This window comes from Tachyglossus aculeatus, chromosome 17 (genome assembly GCF_015852505.1).
Source record: "Tachyglossus aculeatus isolate mTacAcu1 chromosome 17, mTacAcu1.pri, whole genome shotgun sequence".
NCBI classification, from domain to species: Eukaryota; Metazoa; Chordata; class Mammalia; order Monotremata; family Tachyglossidae; genus Tachyglossus; species Tachyglossus aculeatus.
Genome location: NC_052082.1, coordinates 40,522,198 through 40,548,213, shown reverse-complemented (window position 1 = coordinate 40,548,213; position 26,016 = coordinate 40,522,198). Strand labels below are relative to the sequence as shown.

General features: G+C 42.9%; 1 protein-coding gene and 1 pseudogene across 1 annotated transcript in view; one reads left to right on the top strand and one right to left on the bottom strand.

The window, feature by feature from the left end:
• The first annotated feature begins 11,282 nt into the window (after positions 1 to 11,282).
• Positions 11,283 to 18,174, top strand: LOC119939055 (annotated as a pseudogene).
• A 5,704-nt stretch (positions 18,175 to 23,878) lies between these two features.
• The window catches only part of LOC119939259 (natural killer cells antigen CD94-like), a 72,968-nt gene continuing 70,830 nt past the window's right edge, over positions 23,879 to 26,016 (bottom strand). Inside the window, exons 6-7 of the mRNA XM_038759162.1 lie at positions 25,829 to 25,932; positions 23,879 to 24,005 (exon numbers count right to left, since the gene is read on the bottom strand). Coding sequence (XP_038615090.1) covers positions 23,879 to 24,005; positions 25,829 to 25,932 — 231 coding nt within the window. The remainder of the gene's footprint in view (positions 24,006 to 25,828; positions 25,933 to 26,016) is intronic.

The following is a 26,016-nucleotide window of genomic DNA, read 5'->3' as shown; positions in this document are numbered from 1 at the left end:
ACTTCCCAAGGTTACACAATAAGCGATTAGTTGAGCTAGGATTTGAACCCAGGTCCTCTGATTCCCAAGCTCTTTCCACTAGGCCAAGCTGCTTCTCCCTGTGGACAGGGAACATGTCTGCAGCTCTGTTGTATAGTGCTTAGCATAGTCCTGCACACAGAGTTAAACGTTCAATAGATGCCATTAATTCACTGATTCATTAAATTTACCCTTCCTTTCTCTGTGAATCTGGGTCATGTCTTTTTCTGCTAGACAAAACTAGAACTTAAAAGCAGTACAAGTGCTTTTCTGTAGAAATATGTTCATTGCTAATAAATCATTTAGTGAGAAGGGGCCAGAGTTGTTGGAATTAAACAATAGAAATATTAGAATGGAAGTCCATATCCAAGAGTATGGTTGTCAGGGAGGCCTTTTCCCATTTTTCCTTTTTGCCACTGTTAGATAATTCTGGACTGGGTGGTCCATTAGTTTAACCCCATGAGCTTTGCGTGGTTGACATCCATTAGTTTTAGCCCCTTGAAGAAGGGAGTGAAGTTCTTCAACTTCCTCCTCAGAGGTGTAGCATGGTTTTGCCAAGGTAATGGATTTGCACTCAGAATTTGCAGGCGTGCATCTAATAGAAAAAACATATACAAGTATTTGCTATAAACACAAAAGTAACAGAGTCAGAGTCCTAGTCTCCCTTGTCTAAGAATAACTAATCAAAAAGCATTATAATGAGAACCACACTAAGCAATTTGGCCTAGTGGGAAGAGCATGAGCGTGGAAGTCAGAAGACTCTAGTTCTAATTCTAGTTCCAACATTCGCCTGACATATGACCTCAGGCAACTCAGTTAACTTCTCTGTGCCTCGGTTTCCTCATCTGTAAAATGGAGCTTAAATACCTGTTCTTCCTAGATTCTGTACGCCACATGAGACAAGGGACTACGCCATTCCAGATTATTTTCTATCTATCCCAGGTCTTACTATAGTGCTTGGCGCAAAATAAGCCCTTAACAAATGTCACAACATCATCATTATCCTTATTATTATTAGAGTTTAAATCAAAATCCTGGTCTACCTTTGGATTTATCCTAATCTCCTTCTGTTTCTTAATTTAAACTGTTTAGGCTCAAAATGAACATTTATCTTTTTTTTCCCCTTAAAAGGCCCTTCTTCGTTGGATGGATTACCCAGACAAGGAAATCTCCAGTTCAAAGAGAAGAGAAAATTAACCTCTGGTCTTTCTCTACATGCTAGTTTTACACTTTTTCTGTCCTCTGTTTCATCCCAAACCTCCCCCTCCAAAACTGACATGCGTAGTATAAACTCTCCATTGGGCCTGCACAATTTCTTCTTCTGCTACCCTGGGAAGGCTGCACATTTTTAACTATAATTACCTGGTGCTGGTAAACTAACCATATCTCTGCAGTGGAGAAGCAGCATGGCATAGTGGATAGATCCCAGGCTTGAGAGTCAGAATGACCTGGGTTGCCACTTGTGTGCTGTGTGACCTTGGGAAAGTCACTTCACTCTTCTGTGCCTCAGTTACCACATCTGTAAAAGGGAGATTGAGATTTGGAATCCCATGAGGGACAGGAGCTGTGTCCAACCGGATTTGCTTGTATCCACCACAATGCTTAGTACATCATCAATCATATTTATTGAGCGCTTACTATGTGCAGAGCACTGTACTAAGCGCTTGGGAAGTACAATCCCTGGAACGTAGTAAGTGCTTAACAAATGCCATAAAATATATAAATAAATCAATCTCAGCACTTTGTTTTTGATAGTTATACTTGTATTTTCAGCTGAGTAAGGTCCACAGGGTCGTTAAAAATTGAAACTGAGTAATCAAAAATGATAAAAAAAAGTGTTGGGGATAGAGGAGTGGCAAGAGATTCAAAGAAAGAAAGCGTGCAACAAGTGTGTTGAAACTGAATACATTTTATTTAGAATGTGGGCAACAAACTTTCAATTGAAATAGAAAAAAAATGAACTAATATTCCAAATAGATTCTTCCAGGTTTATGAGCTCATACGGTCCTTCCCCAGTTTAATAACTGATTCTCTTCCTCTAGGGTGTCACAGTGGTCCATGTCTTGAGAACTGGGTAGCTTATAGGAACCGCTGCTACCTGTTCTTTCTTCTCTAAGCGAAGAAAGCTGCACAGCTTGTATTGCCAAGAACTCCAGTCTCCTGCAGATAGAAAGCAGGGAAGAGTGGGTAGGTTATTCATTCCTTCATTCTAGAGTCTAGGACTGGATGTTCAGGTAGGAGGAGAGAGCGTAGATACATTCCCATAGGAAATGGTACAGGAGCAGGTGACTCTTGTGAAATTGTATTCATCTCTTGAGAGAGTTAAGATGGGGGAAGGAAGTGAAGGAAGACTCTGGGGAAAGACTTAAGCTCTACATGACAAATATATATATCACAATCTTCAAACAAGTTCCTGTCTCAGTCAGGTGACACCTACCAGCTAGTCCCCTGGTCAATCATGTGACCATGGAGACCCCACTTGTGGGCTCTGTAAAGATGTGTTGGGAGGAGCAGGGCAGACCTTGAAATACCTTTCCTCTTTTCACACACGAGAATAGGAGTTTGTCTCCTGTTGTGAAAGCAAAATTATTTTTTATCCTTTCTGATGACTCAGTCAGTTAGAGTTTCTAGCCCCTACTTAAGCTTGTTTTTGCATTTGAGTCCCTGGCTAGGTTGTATATGTGTGCATGATTGTGTGTGACTTGAGACAGAGATGCCGCTCAGAATTTACTGCAGATCAGAAGATGATGCTACCAATCACGAGATTTTTATCAGTAGGCATTTGTGCGGCCAACAAGATGAGTGCGAGACTGGCAACCCCTTGATATACTACTGAATTTTGCAACGCAATGCCTGGCATGACCTTTTTTTTTTTACTTTTTGTTCCCCAATCTTTCTTCAGGATCTTCTCTAAAATAGTCACTCCATTTTTGATTAGTGCATCCACCTGGATCTCAATCACGCTGAATTGGACATTGAGACTGTTGATTTTTTTTTTTAATGGAATTTGTAAAGTGCTTATTATGTGCCAGGCACTGTTTTAAGGACTGAGGTAGGTACAAGCTAATCAGATTGGCCACAGTCCCTATCCCACAATGGAGCCCACAGTCTTAACCCCCATTTTAAAGATTAGGTAACTGAGGCACAGAGAAGCAATTTGACCAAGATCACAAAACAAAAAAGCGACGGAGCCAGGATTGGAACCCAGGTTCTTTTGAGTCCCAGGCCTGTGCTCTATCCATTAGGCCATTCAGTCATTTCATTCAATTGTATTTACTGAGTGCTTACAGTGTGCAGAGCACCATACTAAGCGCTGTACTGTACTGTTCTGTACACTGTACTAAGGCCATGCTGCTACCTATTTGATGTCTCAAGTCCTTTTCCTGTCAACTTCACGGAATCAATTCACCCATATATCTTGTGGCCTTAGTTTCCAACACTCATATCAGATAAAGCAGCTTGTCACCATGAATGGTCACTGCTGTTTTGAGTTTTCCATGGATTAAGAAGCAGCATGGCATAGTGGATAGACCACGGTCCTGGGAATCAGAAGGTCACAGATTTGTAATCCTGGCTCCTGCACTTGTCTGCTGTGTGACCTTGGGCAAGTCACTTCACTACTCTGGGCCTCAATAATCTCATCTATAAAATGGGGATTGAGACTATGAGCCCCACATTGGACAGGGACTGTGTCCAACCTGATTAGCTTGTATCCTCCCCAGAACTTTGAACAGTGTCTGGTACATAGTAAGTGCTTAACAAATACCATAATTCTTCTTATTATTATTATTATTAGGATGCAAAGGAATAGATAATAAACTCACTGTGGGTAGGAATCATGCCAGCTCCAAAATCTTTCTGTTCTCCAATCTCTCTGATCTTCGCGGGGATTTCATTAAAAGAGAAGCCATTTCTTCCACTCAGATCTCACTCCCCATGGATTGGAGATAGGGACTGTCAAATTGTTTTTTGTTTGTTTCATGGTATTTGTTAAGCACTTATCATGCCATGGACTGTTCTAAGCGCTGGGGTAGATACAGCTAATCAGATTGAACACAGTCCCAATCCCCATTTTACAGAAGAGTTGACTGAGGGAGAAGTGAAGTGACTTGCCCAAGGTCATACAGCAGACAAGTGGCAGAAATGGATTAGAAGCCAGGTCCCTCCCAGGCCTGTGCTCTATCCTGTCCACACTATGAAATCGATTTACCCCTATACCTTGTGGCTTTAGTTTACAACCCTTATCAAATAAATCAGATTGTCACCATGTATGGTCATTGTTATTTTGAGTTTCCCATGGGATTAGGATGCAAAGCAATAGACTGTAAGATCACTGTAGGCAGGGAACATGTATTGACCTTTCCCTGTGTACTTCACTTTTTGAAAATTTAGGATTAAGAGAAGTATCAGCAGGCTATCAGTATTTTCTTCAACTCTGAGGAATAGTGCAATGAAAGACACTGAAAGACTTCCTGTGGAGTTGAAAAGTTGCGAGGAGAATTGGCTGGGGATTTGGACCTCGATGCTACAATCCCCAAATTTGAAATGAGTTCAAATAATCACCTAGGACAGGTCCTGGAGGATGAAGGGAAGGATGAAGAGAGGATGAAGGGAAGGAAGGGAAGGAAGGATAAGAGCAAACTCAAAGGATGACAGTGACCCCAGGATGATGAGTGACCGGGACCAAGGAATGACTGGTGGAGTTGGCGTGCCTGAACGGTAAAGCCTAGAGAGAATCTCAATTCAGTCCAACAGAGTTTTTGTGGGAAGGAAAAATCCAGAAGCGTCCTACGTTCCATACAGTTGTTCATAGAAATAAAAATCCCCAAACAATCCAATTATAAAACAATTATCAGTTTTTTCAAACAATTAATCAGTCAACCTTATTTACTGTGCACCTACTATAAGATGAGCACTGCAGTAAGTGCTAGAGCAACTATAAAAGTGATTCCCAATCTCCTGAAGCTGAGTTTCTAAAGGAGAAGACATACAGATGCAATTTTTTTATACCAAAGCAAAGACAAATGTTAAAAATACAACTGGTATATAAAATGCAAGGAAGTACAGTGCCTGGCCCATTGTAATAAATGCCTTAAAAAGGGAAAGATAAAGGCAATCATTAAGTGAATAAGTCGAGTACATAGATCGATAAATAAATGCTAAGGATGGCTGCATGAACAGCAGTAAGGTAAACGTTGGGGTGATGTGGAATGGTATTATAGAATTTTAGGGACAATCAATTCCAAAGCATGCGGAATTTCCAGAGGGCTTTGAAGTTGTGCAGAGCTTGCTCCAACAGATTTGAAGAGATTTCAGCAGGGAAAAGGGCATGAGATATGAATTTGGGGTAAGAAAGGAGAATGCAGAGACAGTTGGGAGGTAAACTTGTTAGGAAAGGAGAGCCTGAGGTGAAGAATACACCTATGTAAGAAGGGGAACATTGGTGGACAATGGAGAAATCCTCAGTCTAAGATTACCCATATTTCCCACCTGCTGTTCCGAGACCGTTTCCCTGAGTCTGCTGTTTTCTTATCCCTGATGCCGCTGGAAGAAGGAGGCAGCAACATCAAAACCTTCTTGCAACATCTTGCAACATCCCCTTCTTGCAGGGGAATTCCTGCAAAGCAAATAAATGATAGGAGTGTTTTTAAGTGCTTTCCATGGGCCAAACACTGGACTAAGCACTGGGGTAGATACAAGAAAATCAGATCTGACACACGCCCTGTCCCATTTGGGGTTCACTCTCTGAGGGTGAGGGAGATCCGCAATTTACAAATGAGGAAACACACAAAACTCTTTGACTGTGAGCTCATGTACTGTTGTATTGTACTTTCCCAGACACTTAGTACAGTGCTCTGCACACAGTATGCACTTAATAAATATGATTGAATGAATGAATGCCCTTTAAAGAGTGAATAGCTGATCTGACACCAAAATTATCTGCCACGTGGCCCAAACTCCCAAGCCCCAGCATTGATGAAACACGTTTCATGGTTCGTCTTCAGTACGTCTTTTCCGTTTGTTTCAGGGACAGCAACAGTTTACTGGCCTAATACGGAATTAATACAGTAAAGATGACAAGAATAATGACCGTGGTATTTCTTAAGCACTTAAGGCAAGCACTCTATTAAACACTTTCTCTCCTTTCCCTGAATTGAATGAGCAGGGCTGTTCTGCCCTGCCAGAAGGATCCAGTAATGACACGATTTCTGGTCAGTCATAAAGCTCCATCACTCTCCCACTGCTGCACACCCACCTGCAGCAGGTTTGTGGTTTAGGATCTCTGCCTGACCCCATTGCCATTAGCCGATTACCTCAGGACTTTGGAAGGAAGACTTCAGGACCAAGAAGCTGCACAAAGCAGTAGTTTGTAGTGATGGGCCATTTGTGTACCACCATTGTCAATCCCTCATTCCTGTCAGTCTTACTCCCTCAGGGAGTAATTCATTCATTCATTCAATCGTATTTATTGAGCGCTTACTGTGTGCAGAGCACTGTACTAAGCGCTTGGGAACAAGTTGGCAACATATAGAGATGGTCCCTACCCAACAGTGGGCTCATAGGGCAGTGCCAGTGATTTCCAAAGGGTCATAAACCACCAGCTGCTGCAGTCTTCATCTCTCAAGTTAGTCAGCTAATTTCAGGATGCCTGCTGAGTCTGTCCAATCAATCAATCAATCAATCAATCAATCAATCCCAACGGACACTCCTCAGGCCAAAGCCACTGTAATTCACATTTTCATTGTCTTCCCTGTTCTACCGGGAGCACTCACCTTGCTTTCCCTCACATTTATGTGGAAAATTATCAGCCCATTCTGGATCAGCTACAAAATTAACTGAGCTTCACAGTATTAAACTCTCTGTGTTTCTAGAATCTCACCATTAATATGTGATGTCTTTATACCTAAGCCTGACTATATATTTTACATTTTGAGTCGACAGGAATAGGCATATGTAAAAGATACATCTGTGAACCCAGATCCATGAAGTCTTTTTCATTGGAATCCAGAGAAGACAAAACCTTTGACAACCACAACCAAAAAGACTCATTTTTGCTGATTCCTTGTTTGCAGGCTCTGTGTTGAGTTGTTCACTTAAGTTTTGACTTACAGAATCAGAAGGTTGATGCTCAAGGAATGGGGCTAAGGGAACAGACCAAGAAACTAAAGAGCTACCAGGGCCCTTCATTCACCTGCACCATGACCAGTCCATCAGAGATCTCTCACAGTGACTGGTGACACTGACCTACTTTGCTAACTACAGAAACAGTTAGGTATATCAACTTTGAAAAGCCTTAAAATCTTACCCATGAGACCACAACAGATTCAACTTTAAATGCTTTCTAATCTTTCACTCTACTCAGTAACTAGATGCTCTCTTGGAGAACTGTTTGGTGAACTATGTATCACTAATTATCATTTAACCATTGGTCATTGGCATCTGTTGGCTAACTTTTCATACACAGTTTCAGGTGGAATTGTACAAAGGACACAAAACTTTATCTTTCTCTCCTGGGCCTCATGAATAGAAAATAAATGACTCATATACGGTACATAACTAAAAATATATCTTTTCATTTAACAATTCTTCACATTTTTACTAGATAATGGAATATTTACAACAAGGAGAACTGTTTCTGTTTCATTTCTATTAAGTTACTCTGTTCTCTGAAATCTCTATCTATGTGATCACCAAAATATGTGCTCAATGATATTTTTAATAGCCCCAGTCCAGAAAGACTCGGGTTAGGATGTGGTAGGTTTCTACGTATTGTAGGATTCATCTTTGAGAGGTGACTGTCTTTTTAGGATAATATTGAAATACTGTTGCCACCTCTCCACGGTGTCTTCCCTCCTTGCCTGTGATGAGGCAGAGCCATCTTCACTCTCCAGAGCTGCTAAGACTGTTGAGAGGGCCATATAAATTACTTAAGGACCACAGAAATCCTTCACTTGATGGCGGTCTGCATTTCCTTGGGTCTCCTCCACTTGGATGTCCCCAAATTGGCCCCAAGTGGCCCAAATATAAATAAGTTCTAAATTATCTAAATTGGCTGTCCTTTAGCTTCCTTTTGTCTGAACCATGTGGTACTGCAAACTACCAATGATGCATTGATTGCATTCCTGCAAACAGTCTTTTCATCTCAAAGTAATTGTCCTTGACCCAATCTTGGTGACATTCTGATCAATCCCAGTTTCCTGACTGCTGCCTAGTAGCCTGGATCACAGAAAAATGTCCATCCATTATTTTCATGGTTGGTTGAGGTAAGAGTGCTTTCGTGTGAAAGGCCTAATGCAAATTAATGTTGTTGCAGACTGTACTGTTGTTACGGAAAATTTACTTTGGGTTCATGGGTGACACTACTGAGGCTGAGAATTTTATCAGTCTGTGTGGGCGTGCCTGATAAAACCAATGAGGAGCTAACAAAGCCTTCTACAATCGTTGCCTAAAAAGATAGACCCTTGGGGACCTGTTGCATTTATTGCCCGTGGTGACATGCTAGAGTGACTTTTCTCAACATTTCATAGCAGGAGAAGAGAAAAGCAAAAGAAGCTAGAATCATTGGTATAGTCCATCCATAGCCTGGAATTTACCTTTGTTCTTGCTCTTACTGGTCCGCATGTACCTGGGGTCTCAGGAAGGAGGAGTGAAGATTTCAAGGAAATCTTTGATGTCATATTGGCTAAGGCCAGAGATATGAGCTTCCTTGCCCTGGTAGTTCCCGTGATTTTGCAAACTACAAACCAGCAGCAGTGACAAGAGAGCTTCCTGTGCCGTGTCAGTGAACAGCTGCTTCGTTGCCAGCTCCCAGGACGGTTGGGCGGAGCATCACTTGGTCTCTGGGCTCATCGGTCTGTATTTCTCCCTCCTGGGGAAACTGGTGCCGTGGACAGATCAGTCCATCTGATGCTCAGTGAATTCTTGGATTCCTCGTCCCACTGTTTCCCTCCAGCCACAAGCCCAGGCCATTGGACCAGTTTGCCCCCAGAATGACTCTTCCAAACAGGTATTTATCTGCTCGCTTGCTTTCCCCCCTCCAGACTGACCTAAAGCAACAGCAACCCACACACAACAGCAACAGCAACAGTGTGTGTCCGTGTGTGTGCATGTTTCTCAAAGAATTTCTAATTTTTCTACCAGAAAAGCTTCATACAAATGCAGAAATAGAAGTTACACGTTAAGAGATTCTTGATTTCTCATGTCCATAGGCATCCAGGTAGTTTGTTCCATGGAATCCTCTGTCTTCCTATCTTTAATTCACTGTTAGTTCACTCATCTCTCAATCAGTGAGAGCAGTTAATGGGAAAAGTTGGAACTTAGGAAAGCATTTGGTGTTTCAGATCACAAATTGATATTTTAACATCTGCCTCAAGGTAGGGGGACTGAAATCCCATAACATCAATGCAAACCAGAAGGGGGCAGGGAATTAAACATATATGTTTTAGATATTCAAACGTCTATAAGGTATGTTCAGTAACAATGAACCTTTGTGGGTTACCGAATGCATCTGCAAGACAATTTTAAGCCTAATTAACCCAGCTGTTGAGAGACACGAATAGCACTTAAATTTACCAGGTTGTAAAGTTTTTCTCCTATTTCCCTGGCATCAGTTAGACCTTGATGGCACTCCTAGGTCCAGGACTGGACTCTCCAGGGATTGAATCAAGGGGAGAAAGATAAGCAGAGGCAAAGGGTTAGAGAAGGTTTGGAGACAGTTTGGATAAGTGGATGGAGGAGACGATCGTGCAAGTTCTTTTCCAGCTCTGGGTTTTCAATGATCCCGAAATCCTCTTTAGAGTCAGAAAAAGGCCCGAGCATCAAGTCGATGAGGGTTCTGTTGGGATGTTTATTATTAAGTGTTCACAGACTGGTTTTACTAATGGAGCCAGGGAATGAGGGAAAATAGGAACACTGGGAAACTACATCTATCTGAGGACCAAACTGTATTTTCAGAGGCTTTGTAGATTAAGACCCCTGTCTATCTCCCTCCTGTTCCCGTTTCCGAACTCTTGTCTGGCATTTTCTTTCCAACCTGCCTGGAGAAGACTTGCTTTAGAACTTTGTTGAGCCAAAAAGTGTTTGTTACTTTTTCAAATAAATGTCTTCTGTGAAATGATGGGGAATGGGGGGTTTAGATTGTGGCTCCTGTAACTGAGATCGTTGTATGATTTTCCATTGACTTTTTATGGTATTAGTTATTATTAATAATAATAATTGTGCTATTTGTTAAGCACTTACTATGTTCCAGGCCACACTAAGCACTGGGGTAGATACGAGTTAATCATGTTGAACACAGTCTATGCCCCACATAGGGCCTACAGTATCAATCGTCATTTTGCAGAAGAAGTAACTGAGGCACAAAGAAGTTAGGTGAATTGCCAAGGTCACTTAGTAGACAAGTGGTGGTCCTTCTGTTTTCCAGGCCCATGCCCTATCCTACCTTTTCTCATGTGTCTGTGAATAGTAATTTTCTTTTGAGGCATTTTTATATGGAGAAATATTTTGAGGTTCAATTCTGTTTCATTAGAACTCTGACCCAATTTCTTCACTTTGGAATCTCTTAAATTGTCCTTTTCTTCTATGCAGCCTATTCCTCATCTATTTAATTTTTGTCTACCCCTGTGGACGGTAAGCTCCTCGTGGGCAGAAAATGCATCTAAAAACTCTGTTGTACTGTACTATCCCAAGAGCTTAGTACAGTACTCTGCACATAACAAGTGCTCAATAAATTCCACTAATTTATTAAATAAGTTATTGCTCATGGCTGGTAATAGTTTTGGTACTTATAGTAGAGATGGCGATCATGAGAGGATTTCAAAATACCTCTCACTGCCCTGTGATCTGACTTAACTTATTCCCCTATGACGCACCTGAATCCTAGAGAAGGAGTCTTACACGTCCACTAATAATAATAATGATATTGATGGTATTTGTTAAGTGCTCATTATGTGCCAAGCACTGTTCTAAGCACTGGGGTAGATACAAGGGCATCAGGTTGTCCCACGTGGAGCTCACAGTCTTAATCCCCATTTTACAGGTGAGGTACCTGAGGCACTGAGAAGTTAAATGACTTGCCCAAAGTCACACAGCTGACAAGTGGCGGAGCTGGGATTAGAACCCACTACCTCTGATTCCCAAACACATGCTCTTTCCACTATACCACAGATCCTGAAAACTTGCTGTTGACTCCCGCTTGTTTTTCACTACATCATCTCTCCCAGTGCAAAGGTGTCTACACTGTCATTAATCTGCCCTCTGCCGAAATGAGGGAACAACAAGTCTTCTACACCAAGTTGAACAAAAAAAGCTTCTCTCAGTCCAGCCCAAATGACCAAAGAACAACAAGAGCAAGGATTCAGGAAAGGAGAAGGAACTGAACTGCACTGAGTTGAAACTGCATGGGCCTTCCCAACAGGACGGCAAACCAGAGAGATTCAGTGGCAAAGATATGGCATGCCAAATGCAGCTGACTCGGCAGGGTTAGACATTTTTCCGGCCTTAGTTCCAGCGGAGGCTGGAATAGGGTTTGGGGAGATAGGGTTCAAAGACCCAATTGGCTGATTCTCACAGTGGTGGACTCCTCCCTTGACATTCCGCACTCTTGGGCATTCATTCATTCATTCAATCGTATTTACTGAGCACTTACTGTGTGCAGAGCACTCTACTAAGCTCTTGGGAAGTACAAGTCGGCAACATATAGAGATGGTCCCTACCCAACAATGGGCTCACAGTTTAGAAAGGGGAGACAGACAACAAAACAAAACATTCATTCATGTAGCGATCCATTTCTCTGAAAACCACTCATTCTCTCAATAATGGCCAGCCAGAGGGCTCCCAGATTCCAGACTCAGTGGCTTTTTGTGGTTCTGTAAGTTACATTCTGGTTATTACTAATTTTGCCCTTTGGGCTCAGATGGTTCTGTTATCACCAATTCTACCAGAGCCCCTGAGACCACCTCTCCCTGGAGAATCAGTAGGATTCCACTCATGTTGGGGTGTCCCGGAGACTACAGCTTTCCCTTTGCCCTCACAGGAGGGCTCATTCCTTGTCCTGGCCTGGGGAATGTGTGCGTGTGTGATTTCCTGTGATTCTGCCATTGATGAAGCTCTTGTGCGGCCTGCTCCTCTCTGATTACTTGTCAACGAGAAGCCATTTGGCAGTGTCATTTTAAGAGCCTGAAAAATGACTGGAGAAAGAAGAAACTGTCAGTGAAACAGATGACCCAGGGGCCTGGTGGGATTTCCTTCTCTAGAAGTCCATGAATCCAGGCTAGATTCACGTATGTCAGTAGAACCTGCCTCAGGATAAGGTTTGTGAATCTGGTCAGCCTGGATCATTCCAGTTCCTCAATGGAGTAATTAGGAAAATTACCTTGGGATTCATGAAAAAGCCAGTTATTCATATAACGGCTGAGTTCTGAGCTGTCTCTCAGCTTGGAGGACAGCTGACGTTTTCTTTGGAAGCACTTTCCTGGCCTTCTCTATCTTGGGGCTCATTTTACAGCTATTGTTCCTCCACTTGGAGGATGTGGAGGAGCCAGAAATGACAACAGGCCTTTCTCAGCCCCAGACGAAGGCTTCCCATGACCGAGGGCTTCTCTGGCATCACTCAGGACTGGAGAGAACTCCACTCAATAACTGGGTGGGGCCAGGACTCCACGAGCTGTCTCTATCCCCTTTCCTCTCCTTCTGCTCAAGTACGCTGGCTCCTAAACTTTCTCTCCTGTTCACGTCCCCTATGCAGTGATGAATGAGCAGCAGGTAACCTACTCAGAGCTGAATAAGGAAAGACTTAATCTGCCGTGGCAGGGCCAAAACTCAAAGGGCGCAAAGGGCAGAAGATCCGCAAGTGAGCAACCAGTGAGTTACACAGAGCTGAGACTGCATAATCAACTTCAGCAAAGCACCTCATCTGAGAGTGTCCAGAGAAAAGGTACAATAGGTCTCCTGCCCCGGGGTTGGTCCCTTGTGTTATTCCAACAGATTTAGATATTTCACTATCCTTAGCCCAGGGGACCCAGCAAGTTAAATAAGTGTTTTTGAAGAATTCATTTGGAGAATTCTGTTAAACCCACTTTCCCCAAATAATTACAATTTTGCTCACGTTCAGCTATTTCCAGCAAAGATACCCTCTTGGCTTAAACAGCATTAACTCAATGACGGTTCCCGAAGTGGATTTTTATCAGTTGTTCTCTTTCATATGTGTCTCTGAAATTTCCCCATGAGCCTGGATGGATTTGTCATTATCATAATTTCTGTTGTTGTTGTCGTCGATGTTGTTGTTTGTTACCTTTATATCAGACAAGATCAGCCCAGGGACACTCCACTCCAATGGCTGAAAATGCTGGTGTCCCATCCCCTCCCTAGTTGGTAAGGAGCCGCTCTTACCTGGAGGGAACCACAGGTTGAAGCCTGAAGGAACCTCATGAGGTTGGGGCTGTTGTGAGGCAGCAGACCAGCCCTGTTCCTGGCCCACCCCTCTCCTCACCTAAGGGTGGCCTCCGCACCAGCAGGGTCAGGGAGGGGAGAACCCGGGGAGCTCCCTGAGAATCCCTGAGCAGACCGTGGAGAGAAGATGATTCACCCTCCCACCAACTCACAGACACCATCTATCACCTGTTTTCACCCCCTTGCCACCTTCTTCTCCTGAGAAAATGGGGTCTTTCAGGTTGTGGATTCCCAGTAACAACCTCAAAAAATTCTTAGATTGACAGGTTTTCAAACTGAGGATCACATGGTGGGTTTTCTTGGGTAATTCAGCACAGAAATCGAGACACCTCAGCCACACCACTGCACATCCAGCACTTACTGCACTTCATGATAATTTGGCAACTACATGTACAGCTCTACAATCCTACACACCCCATCGCTTTCCTCAGAATCTACCTTCAACCTAACAACATCACTGTGCAGTTACATTCAGTTCCAGGTACTTTAAACCCTTACAAAATTTATGCCCTTGAGAGCAGAGATCGTGCTTACCAATTTTGTCATATTCTCCCATCCGCGTAGTTTAATGTGCTCTGCGCGTAGAAAGGCTTTGCTTTGGCTCTGTTTTATTCCCCTTTGGATTTTTCTGCCATTTCTCAACAACTTTCACTGGTACTACTCTGAAATGAAGACAAGGTTTGATTCCATATTTAGAGCTGAAAAACAAAGACTCATCTTCAAATAGTAGCATCAGTGAGGTTTAAGAAAACTCTTCCTCTCCACCCACCCTGTCCCCTCCTCCAGATTATAAAATCCTTGATTTCGGAGATCGTGTCTACTTTGTTGTAATCTCACAAGCACATTATGGAGTGCTTGGCACAAAAAGCTCAATAAATACCACTGATTGATTGGTATTTCCTACTCCCCAGTTCTCATAAACTCACGATCAGGTTAGATGTTTGATAGAGTGAGAAAATGAAGCTCTGTGTTCTTTGGATTTTAATGTTTTGCCTGTGGTCTGAGAACCTCTCCAACCCACTCTCATCCTTTGACTCCTTTTCTCTCTATCTTATATTTCTCTTTATCTCTGATTATATTTCTCTATTCATATGGCACCTTTCTCTACCTATCTCTATTTCTCTTTCTCACCCTATATGTGTCTCTGTGTGAGTCAAAATAAGGAATTGAGGTTGTCAAAGAAAAAAATAAATAAAATGTGAAAAGAAGGTGGTACAACAGTGAGGACTAAAGAGATAGAAGATGTGAGCCACCAACAGAGATGGCATATAAGATAAATGGAGAGATAATTTCACTGGGACAGGTCAGGAAGAGGGGATGAATCAAAATTTGGGGGCATTTGGGGTATTTTTTCTGTTAAAAAGATCATTGCCCGAATTATTTTCACTACTGGTAGGTTCACAAAGCACCCTCTGGATGTTCAGTACAGTGATTCTGGGGATCTTCTGCCTTGTGATACTGGCCACAGCAGGTTTCTTGGCTGCCAGAGGTAAATAACGTTACTATCAGTCGTAAAATAGTGAAGAGACTTGCCCTTGTAAATAAATGGCTTGCATCCAGGAAATGATCTAAATAGTGCAGTCCTGATAATGCTGCTTATCTGACTTCTTAAAGTGATCCAGCGACATGGAATTTCTCCAGACTCCTTTCAAAACCCATCTCCACAAACCATCAGTGAGACAGGTAGGTGCCAGCACTGAACAGCCCAAATAACCATCCCAGAGCAGCTGAGAGAGAGATTGAAACTGCTTTGCCTGAGGCTGCAGCACAGGGGGGAAGTGGGGTCAGACCTCAGAACTCAGGAGCTGTTGTACCCAATCCACTTCCCTCTTTGGAAGAATGTTAAGGTAACTGATGAATTCTCAGTGTAATTTGCTTTAACACGATAAGCCTCTGCTGGGGGCGGGTGATTATTCTGATTTTCCTCTGCTCTGCATCTTTTGGTTGTTGGTAGTGGAAAGAAGAGGTATGGAGAGAGCTGCCACCACATCTTAGGAGCTCTGTAACCCTCACATAGAACCAAAGTCTTGGTGTACGTGAGAGAAAGAAGTGGTAGAAACATTGACAACCCAAGCTCAGGAAACATTTGATTCTGCCCATGATACTAATCCATTCTTGTTACCTAGGACGTGACTGTGGACTTTGTCCAGAGGACTGGATTGGATTCAGAAACAGCTGTTACTACTTCTCTAATGAAACGAAGAGCTGGGGACAAAGCAAGATGGCCTGTGCAACTCTGAATTCCAGGCTGCTGTGGATAGACAGCCAGGAAGAGCGGGTACTTTATTCTTCCGTCTTAGTTCCAAGGGTTCCCGTGAAAAGGCCGGAGGCTGTAAGGGATAGCACACAGACAGGCTCCCTGTGCTCTGGAGCTCTAATCTTGGCTCTACTTAGAAGCTGTTGAACCACCTTGGGCTGGTCATTCAGTTTCCCTGATCTTCACCTTTTCCATCTGTCTATTGGTGGGAGAAACCCCTGCGGTTTCACGGCACTTTGAGGCCCCGTGAGATCATGTGTTTTGGATTCTCCAGGTGAAGGTCAGTGTCAGGGACAGGACTTCATCCAACCATCTTTGAAACCTCCAGGGTAGCCATTATTGAGAACTCAGAGTTAGATTTTCTAACCCCAAAATTATACACAGCCTGGGTCCTGCCTCCCACCTGCGAAAGGTAGACATGGGGTTAATAATAGTAGAGTATAATAGCATAATATAATAATATATATATATAATAGTATAATATAGACATAATAGTATAATAGTAGAGTTAGCATCCTGATGAAAGTCAATCAATCAGTCAATCAACCAGTGGTATTTTTTGAGCACTTAGTTCATGGAGATAATTGTATTGTTTGAGAGAATGCAATAAAATTAATAATCATGATTGCTGACTTTGGAGTGCTTACTCTCTAGAAGGGGATTGATTGAATGAGTGCGAGAGAGTCCGATCAGTGGAGGATCAGGATCCGGGCTGTTTATAGGAGCCTGAGACAAGATACTCTCTCATCTCCAGCTCTTCCAGGAGAACCAAGGCTGGGCTTGCTATAATGGGACACGCAGGGGCTGGTCTTCAAGGAGAGAAAGACTCAATTTTTAAGCCAGTACCATCCAGCTGAGTCTCAAGTTCCTAATAAAAGTAGTAATAGCATTCATTGAGTACCCACTGGAGGCCAGGCAGTGTATTAGGTGTTACTGCCAAGGGATCAGAGAGGGCAGGGGGTGGGCAGGGAGAGATAGGAGAGAAAGAAGTAAAGAGAGACACTGACTGTGCCCGCACTGAAACAGACTTGGACCAGGGTGGAATGTGGTTAGCAGGTTGGGTTTTCTCTCAGACAAGGAGGCTGGGAACTGTGAACACTGTTGGGTATGTCTCTCTGAGACAGCCTAATGACTCTTTGGTCTGTTTGTGATTCCCAATAGAATTTCCTGGCATTGTTTTCCCTCTCTGCCTGGATTGGACTGTCTCGCAATGGATCTGGTAGTTCCTGGCAGTCGGAGAAAAGTGCAACTTTCGCCAATCATCTGTAAGTCTCAGACTCTGAAAGACTGTTCTGTCTCCCAGGGGATTGTCTCAGAGCTCCCCTTCAGTGCCCATACTCAAGGTTACTGGGTGTAGGAATGTCCCTGGTGCTTGGGCTCTGGGTTTGGGGGGGTAAAGTAGATGAGCAGGCCAGTCCAGCCTGGCTCCAGCAAATGATGGAGCCATGCCCCTGGTTTCATCCAACTCCACGAGCCAATTCTTCACTCTGAAATCCCCCTGGAACAAGAGCAGGGAAACAAGGTCTCTTCCCTTCACCTAGATCATGAACCAGGAATCAGGGGAAGGCAGCAAATTCTTGGGGCAGGTCTGATGGGCAAGAAAGATGAACCCAAGCCCTTTGTTAGCAGAATGTTCCCTACCTGTCTCAGAACTGATACGCCATATGCCCCCGGAGCTTTAATCTCTGTCTCTCCAGTAACTGAGAGATTGGCCATGGGATTGACGAGATGGAGATACAATGACTAGGTTGACATTATGGAGTGAAGAGCTTGAGGGTTGTAGAGTGAGATCGTGGAGCTAAGGTAGAAAAGGGCAAAGTGATTGAGTGCTATAAAGTCTACGATCAGGAGTTTCTGTTTGAAGCAGTAATGAATGGGAAACCCCTGGAGGTTCCTGAGGAGTGGGGAAACATGGATTGAATAGTTCTGTAGAAAAATAATCTGGGTAGAAGAGTGAACTATGAATTGGAGCAGGGAGAGACAGGAGGCAGCCAAGGAGGCCGATGCAGAAATCAAGGTGGGATAGGATAAATGCTTGGATTAATGTGATAGCAGTCATTAATTGCAAATCATATCTACTCTCCATCACAGGATAGCTGTTACCATGAGAAAAAGCGGGCTTAACTGTGTCTATCAAGGTGAAAATAATTTCTATGGAGGTAATTGTGAAGATCTCAAACTGTTCATCTGCAAAACGAAGACTCGCTAGTCTCTGTTTCTGAAAAGCCCCAACACTGGAATTTCATCTCAATCCCATGCCCAGTATCTCCTCACAGAGAAGCCTGGAGGCTCCACTGGTCAGCTGCACTGATTTCTCAGTCATCAATACGGCACCATTGTCTTCGCAAGCAAAAGTAGTTCTGGATAGAATTGGACATTTTAGATGCAAGAAAAGCAGCATCAGCAATGTTTCAGGTCCTCAGGAGATATTTCCAGTCTAAACTCAGTGACTCCCGTTTGAAATCTGATTCAGTTACAGCTTCTTTAAAGAGCTATTGAGATTTCTGTTAGGTAATCCACACCTGTTTTCCATTCTTAAACAGCATACAGTACTATGAATTGTCTTGTGGTCCACCAAAAATAATTATTATGGAAGAAATGAAATTGTTAATGGCAATAATTCACAGATTATTGACACATCCATCTTCCTTCAGTCTCATGGCTTCATGAATCCTGAAAAATGTCCTGGAAACAAAATGGGGCAGGTGATTGTAAAGTAATAGCTACTGACCCCTTCAAAATGGCATGCAATCCAGTTAAAAGCAGAAACAGACAAGAGTGAAAGGAGATAATTTCACACACTTTGAATGGACCTCATTGATTTAACAGCAGTTATTCATTGTCTCCTGTGCACTTAGTCCCTCGAAGAGTACAGTAAAAGTAAAACAACATGGTTCCTAATGAAGGCTGCAGACAAAAATTGTACACTTCATGTGGGACCAGGAGAAAAAGCATGAATATGTGTTACTTCAAGCAATAAATGGAAAAGAAAATGATTGAAATAAGTAATTGCATCTACCAGCTCTGTTGTCTTGTACATTCCTAAGTTCTAAGTACAGTGCCCAGCATATAATAAACACTCAATTAATAGGATTGATTGGTTGGTGGATTGCAGAGCACACATTACTTAACAAATATCACTTTTATTAACTATCATTATTATTATTATTGTTCTTATTGTTGTTGATGTATTGGAATCTTTCACATAGAGGGTTTTTTAAGCCATCTGAGCATTTGCACTCCCTGAGAGTGTCGGCAAGATAAATAAGAGATCCAGAGCAGATCCATGTGGGTCACCTATAGTTATACAAGATAGAAGGAAAGCCAACAGACGAGAATGGGAAGGAGAGATCAATGAGGCAGGAGAGAACTACTTCGATAAAGCCATTGGCAAATTGAGGCTGATATATTTCAAGGAAGATGGAGGAGAGAAGAAGGGTGGCTCAGTGGAAAAAAGCCTGGGCTATGGAGTCAGAGGTCATGGGTTCAAGTCCCAGATCCGCCAATTGTCAGCTGGGTGACTTTGGGCAAGTCACTTCACTTCTCTGGGCCTCAGTTATCTGTAAAATGGGGATGAAGACTGTGAACCCCATGTGGGACAACCTGATCACTTGTATCCTCCCCAGTGCTTAGAACAGTGCTTTGCACATAGTGAGCACTTAATAAATGCCATCATTATTATTATTATCATTCCAGAACATCAAAGGTGACTGAGTTTATAGTCTCTCATGATTAGCCTACTGTACCAGCATGCTCATTATAAATCATTCAACATTTTTCTTGTGTGCTTACCTTGTGCAGGGCAATGTACTAAGTGTTTAGTTTCCAAATCCAGATTTTCCCCTCCAGTTTAAAAACTACCCTCTGCTGCCGGGGCCATCACTGGCTACTCATTTTCCTTCCACGAAGTAGACAATCATTCCCATTGGCTTCAAAACTCTCTTGCATTGTGGCTTAGTGGAAAGAGCAGGGGCTTGGGAGTCAGAGGTCATGGGTTCTAATCCCAGCTCTGCCACTTGTCAGCTGGGTGATTTTAGGCAAGCCACCTAACTTCTCTGTGCCTCAGTTCCCTCATCTGGAAAATGGGGATTAAGACTGTGAGCCCCATGTGACACAATGTGATTACCTTGTATCTATTCCAGCACTTAGAACAGTGCTTAACAAAACCCTAATTATTATTATCGTTATTATTAAACACATATGTACCAACTTCATCTACTCCACAATCTCCGTCAAATTTAACCGTCTCACTGTTCTTCACTCATTACACTCCTGCCGTCAATGCTATGCTCACCCCTTCTTCTTGCCTGGAATTTCCTCCCACGTTAAATCTAACAGACCACTTCAGTTCTCCCCATTAAGTACACACTATCTTTTGTCTATAGAGTAATTTACAGACTATATGTATTTACTTACGTTCATTTATGATGTTCATTAAGTGCCTAAATAATTAATAATAGAGGTATTTGTTAAAAGCTGACTTTGTGTAAAGCACTATTCTAAGCCCTGATGTAGATACAAGATCCTACATGGGGGCCACAGCCAAAGTAGGAGGGAGAACAGGTATTAAATCTTCATTTTACAGATGAGGGAACTGAGGCACAGAGAAGTTAAGAGACTTATCCAAGGTCCCACAGCAAACAAGCGGGAGAGCTGAGATTAGAACCCAGATCCTCTGACACCCAAGCCTGTGCTCTCTTCCCTTTGCCGTTTCTCTTAATTAATTAATTATGAGGTGCAAGAAACCTGGAGTACATGCAAAGAAATTAGACCAGACACACCCCTCTTCCTCATGGGGCTTACAATCTAAGGGAGAGGAAGAGCAGTTATTTAATACCCATTTCAGAGATGAGAAAACTGTGGACCAGAAGGACTAAATGACTTCTCCATCGTCACACTGCAAGTCAGTGGAAGAGCTGGGATTTTTTCTCCTGTATCACATCTCTCTTCTTCTTTATGACACTATTTGTCTTTTCATTCTCTAATATAAGCTGGATCCCCTATAACACCTGTCATAAAAAACTTTAGTTTTCACTTATCTCCCCCTTTGGCCCATAAAATCCTCAGTATTCTGCGATATGGATTGGCCAAGGGCGGTGACAACATCTTTTACTTCTATTGTACTCTCCCAAGTGCTTGGTACACTGTCCTGCACGTAGTAGACACTCAATGCATAACAATCTTGTTATTGAAGTCAATGAAGAGAATAATGATAACGGTGGTGATGAGGATGATGATTTTGGCAGCGTTATAACAGAGCTCTTATCTGAAGTATTCGTATGGTGTAGAAATATGGAAATCTGTTCTGAGCCCAGCACAGAGTGGGGGGTCTTTGCTTCCGAGATAGAGAAGCAGTGTGCTCGGTGGAAAGATCCCGGGCTTGGGAGTCAGATAATAATAATAATAATAATAGCATTTATTAAGCACTTACTATGTGCAAAGCACTGTTCTAAGCACTGGGGAGGTTACAAGGTGATCAGGTTGTCCCACGGGGGGCTCACAGTCTTTAATCCCCATTTTACAGATGAAGGAACTGAGGCCCAGAGAAGTGAAGTGACTTGCCCAAAGTCACACAGCTGACAGTTAGCAGAGGGGGGATTTGAACCCATGACCTCTGACTCCAAAGCCTGGGCTCTTTCCACTGAGCCATGCTGCTTTTCTGCATGGGTCATGGGTTCTAATCCTTGCTTCACCACTTGTCAGCTGTGTGACTTTGCATGAGTCATTTCACTTCTCTGGGCCTCAGTTACTTCATCTGTAAAATGGGGATGAAGACTGTGAGCCCCACGTGGGACAACCCGATGACCTCGTATCTCCCCCAGCGCTTAGAACAGTGCTTGGCATATAGTAAATGCTTAACAAATACCAACATTATTATTATTATTATTCCTGTAACATCCAATGGAGGAAAGTCTTGCCAAATACACAAAGCAGAAGGGACAGAACTCAAAGACCAAGGACTCAATAGAACTCAACTCTTAGAAAGAGACTGCAGAAAAAAAGTCTCCATGAGATACAAACTAATTCAGTTCTTATTAAAAGTGACATTTGTCCAAACACAACTAGTTAGTAGTGCTTTGCACATAGTAAGTGCTTAATAAATGCCATTATTATTATTATTATTATTATTATTATTACTTTATGCATGATGTTGTGACACTTTTTTAAATACCAGATTGAAAGACACTGGTGGAAATAGACTACTTTATAAATGTTATTAATTGTAGTGGTTTCTGCAAAATCATGTCAATAAATGGTGACGTCAACTGTCGAAAATGAAAGACACTGTGTGTTATTTTTAAGGGGAGTTCTTTGTCTTTTAACAAAATCTGCTATTGAATTAGGTTTGGAACATCCACCCCAGAAACGTGGTTGACTGTCCGTTACGTGTTTCTTGGGGGAGTTTGGATGGGTCATTGAGAATTCAGAAATATCTTGTTCTTTGACCTTATTGTATCTCCTACTCTGGCTTCCTGTCATGTGAGACTAGGTATAGCAGTGGGGACTCCATGCTGTGAAAAATGCACACTGAACCCTGGTGATGTGAGGATACACGATCACTGCAAAAATGAAGACGAGCTAGAGAGATATGTTTGTGTGGCTACCAGCCTGGGACAGATATTGTTGGGAATGCCGTGTTTTGCTACTTTCATATGCCAAAGTAGCATTATCAGTATAGGTATAGAATAATACAAGAAAAACAAGAGGGATAAAAATATAATCAGTCATTCAATCATATTTATTGGGCACCTACTGTGTAGAGTACACTTTACTAAGCATTTGGGGGAGTACAATATGACACAGCTGGTGGAAATGCTCCCTGCTCAAAAGGGCCTTATCATCTTGAAGAAGAAACAGAGATTAATATAAATGAATAAATTATGGATATACATGTAAGAGCTGTGGTATTGAGGGTGGAGTGATTGAGAGTGCAAATCCAAATGCAACAAAGAAAGGAGAAGAGGAAATGAGAATTTAATAAGGGAAGGTCTCTTGGAGGAAGAGGAGGTTTTTGGCCTTGAAGGTGGGGAGAGTGATGGTCAGTCAAATATGAAGGGGGAGGGACTTCCAGGCCAGTGGCAAGTTTTGGGAAAGGGGTCAGTGGGGAGATAGAGGAGATTGAGGTACAGTGAGAAGGCTGCCATTAGAGGAGCTGAGCGGGATGCGTTGTAGCAGAAAATCAGCGAGGCAAGGTAGGGAGGACCGAGCTGATCGAATGCTTTAAAGCCAATGGTAAGGAGTTTCTGTTTGAAGCAGAAGTGGATGGGCAACCACTGAAGGTTCCTGAGAAGTAAGGAGAGGTGGACTGAACGGTTTGGTAGAAAAATGGTCTGGAAAGGAGAAGAGAAGAAGCAGAAAAAGACAGTCAGGGAAGGAAGGCATGCTGGGAGGAAGGAAAGAAAGAATGTAAGTTTCTTTTGGGTAGGGATCATGTGAGCCCGTTGTGGGGTAGGGACCGTCTCTATATGTTGTCAACTTGTACTTCCCAAGTGCTTAGTACAGTGCTCTGCACACAGTAAGCGCTCAATAAATGCGATTGAATGAATGTTGGATTTTACTGTCCCATGTGCTTACTACTGCATGTGATAAGCACTCAATATGCCCCAGTGATTGACTGATTTAAAGAAAGAAATAAAGCAAGCAAGAAAGAAGGAAGAAAGGAAGAGATGTTCCTGTAGTGAAATCCTAGGAATAGCTGAGTGAGCCTCAGTTGCTCCCAGCTGCTGTTGGTGCTGCTGCTGCTGGGAGAATAGCCCTATATCCTGGAACTCTGAAATGGAAAGCAAGAGAGAGAAAGATTGGTGCTGTGTTGTATAATAAAAAACCATGCACAGGTGGATAAGAATCAACATTTTAATTACACAAATGGACTAGGAGCCACTTAACCTAATTTCTCAGGGAATGAGATTGGTAGTTAGGGTCACTAAGAAAGAGCTCCAGTTGGTTGGTGATTAATTCCGGTGAGACAGGGGAACAAGTTCAATCTCATCTCCTTGGCTGGGTGACCCAGAGTTGTTTGTAGCAAAAGTGATGATAACCAGGAAATACGAGTGTGAAGGGAACGCAGGCCAAACAAGTCAGGATTTTCTTTGCTGCAAGTGTCTGTTCTGGAATGGGACACAGTCTGATTTCCATGAATTCCCAAGAAAGGGGCTAACGGCTGCTAGATTCACAGATATATCGCTCATCCACTGAGCAGTTTTTCGCAAATTCTGAATTTCCTGAATGTGAACCATAAAGTACACAGGTCCAACGGGTATTTGACTGAGTAACCTTAAACCTGCAATGGAGATAAATAGATTATCTATCAATCGTTCAGTAAGTCAAGTTTACTGTGTTTGAGTTTCTAGACTGTCAGCCCACTGTTGGGTAGGGACCGTCTCTATATGTTGCCAACTTGTACTTCCCAAGCGCTTAGTACAGTGCTCTGCACACAGTAAGCGCTCAATAAATTCGATTGAATGACTGACTGAATGAATGTTTACTGTGTGCAGAACACTGTACTAAGCGCTTGGGAGAGTAATAAAATAATAATAAAATTAATTTGGTGTTTGTTAAGTGCTTACTATGTGCAAAGCACTGTTCTAAGCGCTGGGGAGGATACAAGGTAATCAGGTTTTCCCGTGTGGGGCTCACAATCTTAATCCCCACTTTACAGAGTACAATATAGCAGAGTAGGTAGACACGTTACCTGCCCACAATGATCTTCCAGTCTATTCCTTTGCATCCTAATCCCAAGGGAAATTCAAAACAGTAATTACCATACGCGGGTGACAATCTGATTATTTGCTGAGGGTTGTAAACTAAAGCCACAAACTATAGGAGTGAATTGATTTCATGGAGTGATCAGGAGAAGGACCAGTAGAGCCCCGGCCCAGGAGTCTCAGCGTGGCTCAGTGGAAAGAGCCCGGGCTTTGGAGTCAGAGGTCATGGGTTCGAATTCTGGCTCCACCACATGTCTGCTGTGTGACCTTGGGCAAGTCACTTAACTTCTCTGAGCCTCAGTTCCCTCATCTGTAAAATCGAGATGATGACTGTGAGCCCCACGTGGGACAAACTGATCACCTTGTATCCCCCCCCAGTGCTTAGAACAGTGCTTTGCACATAGTAAGCGCTTAACAAATGCCATTATTATTATTATTATTTATTATTACCTGGGTTCTAATCCAGCTCTACCACTTGTCTCCTGTGTGACCTTGGGCAAGTCAGTTCACTTCTCCCTCAGTTACCTCATCTCTAAAATGGTGATCAAGACTGTGAGCCCCATGTTGGATAGGGACTGTGTTCAACCTGATTAGCTGGTAAATACCCCAGCACTTAGAACAGTGCCTGGCATATGCTAAGTGATTAACAAACACCATGAAAAACAAAGAAAGAAAAAACAATTTGACAGACACAATCTCCAATCCACTGTGAGTGAGATCCGGGTAGAAGAAATGGTTTCCCTTTCAATGAACTCCCCACGGATCAGAGAGATTGGAGAATGGAAATATTTTGGAGCTGGAGACCCCACCCCACAGGTAGGTAGGTTTCTGGGAAATAACTTCACTGCACTTCAGACCCTCTCCTGTGTGTCTTTTGGGTTTTGTCCTGGCCCCTGCCCACCTGGGCCGATGAGCTGGTACCCTGATTCCTTCCAGAGAGTGAGGGGAAACCAGCAAAACAAAGAGGCTTTCATGGGGTTACTTAATAAAGGGAGACAGACCTCTGCTCTTGGAGCCCAGGTTGCGCAGGAGGAGACACAGGCTGAGGTTTCTTCTCTGCCCTCAATTTATTTCTGAACTCTGGGTTCTGGTTCAAAAGCCCACACTCTACCCACTTTTTTCTAACTCTAATCAGTCAGACTCTCCTATGGTTTCCGTCTTTGGATGGAAGGATCATGCCACCCATCTTGAAGGGATAGTCGGTCTCTCAGCTGTGAAGCAAGTAACCCAGAGAAACTGAGTGGATCTGCTCTTCAACTCCACCAAAATGCTCCTCTTCCCAGGGGTGATAGACCTGCACTGAAGACTGAGGGTAACACAAATCCCTGCAGAGGGAAGATTAAGGAAGAACAATACTGAGGGAATAGACAGACAGTGACCTCACTCCACATACACTTACAGGTCAGAGGATAGCGGTGAGCCATCTGTCCACTGCCAGGATTTAGCATTTTCAGGAAGAGAGAGTCCCATCCAGTGATAGAGAGATAATAGCTTCAAGAAATCCTGTTTGAAATACAAAAAAACTCAGAAAGTCACACCAGACCCTAATCGTAACATACGTGCAAGGATATAGGGGCAGTAGCTTTA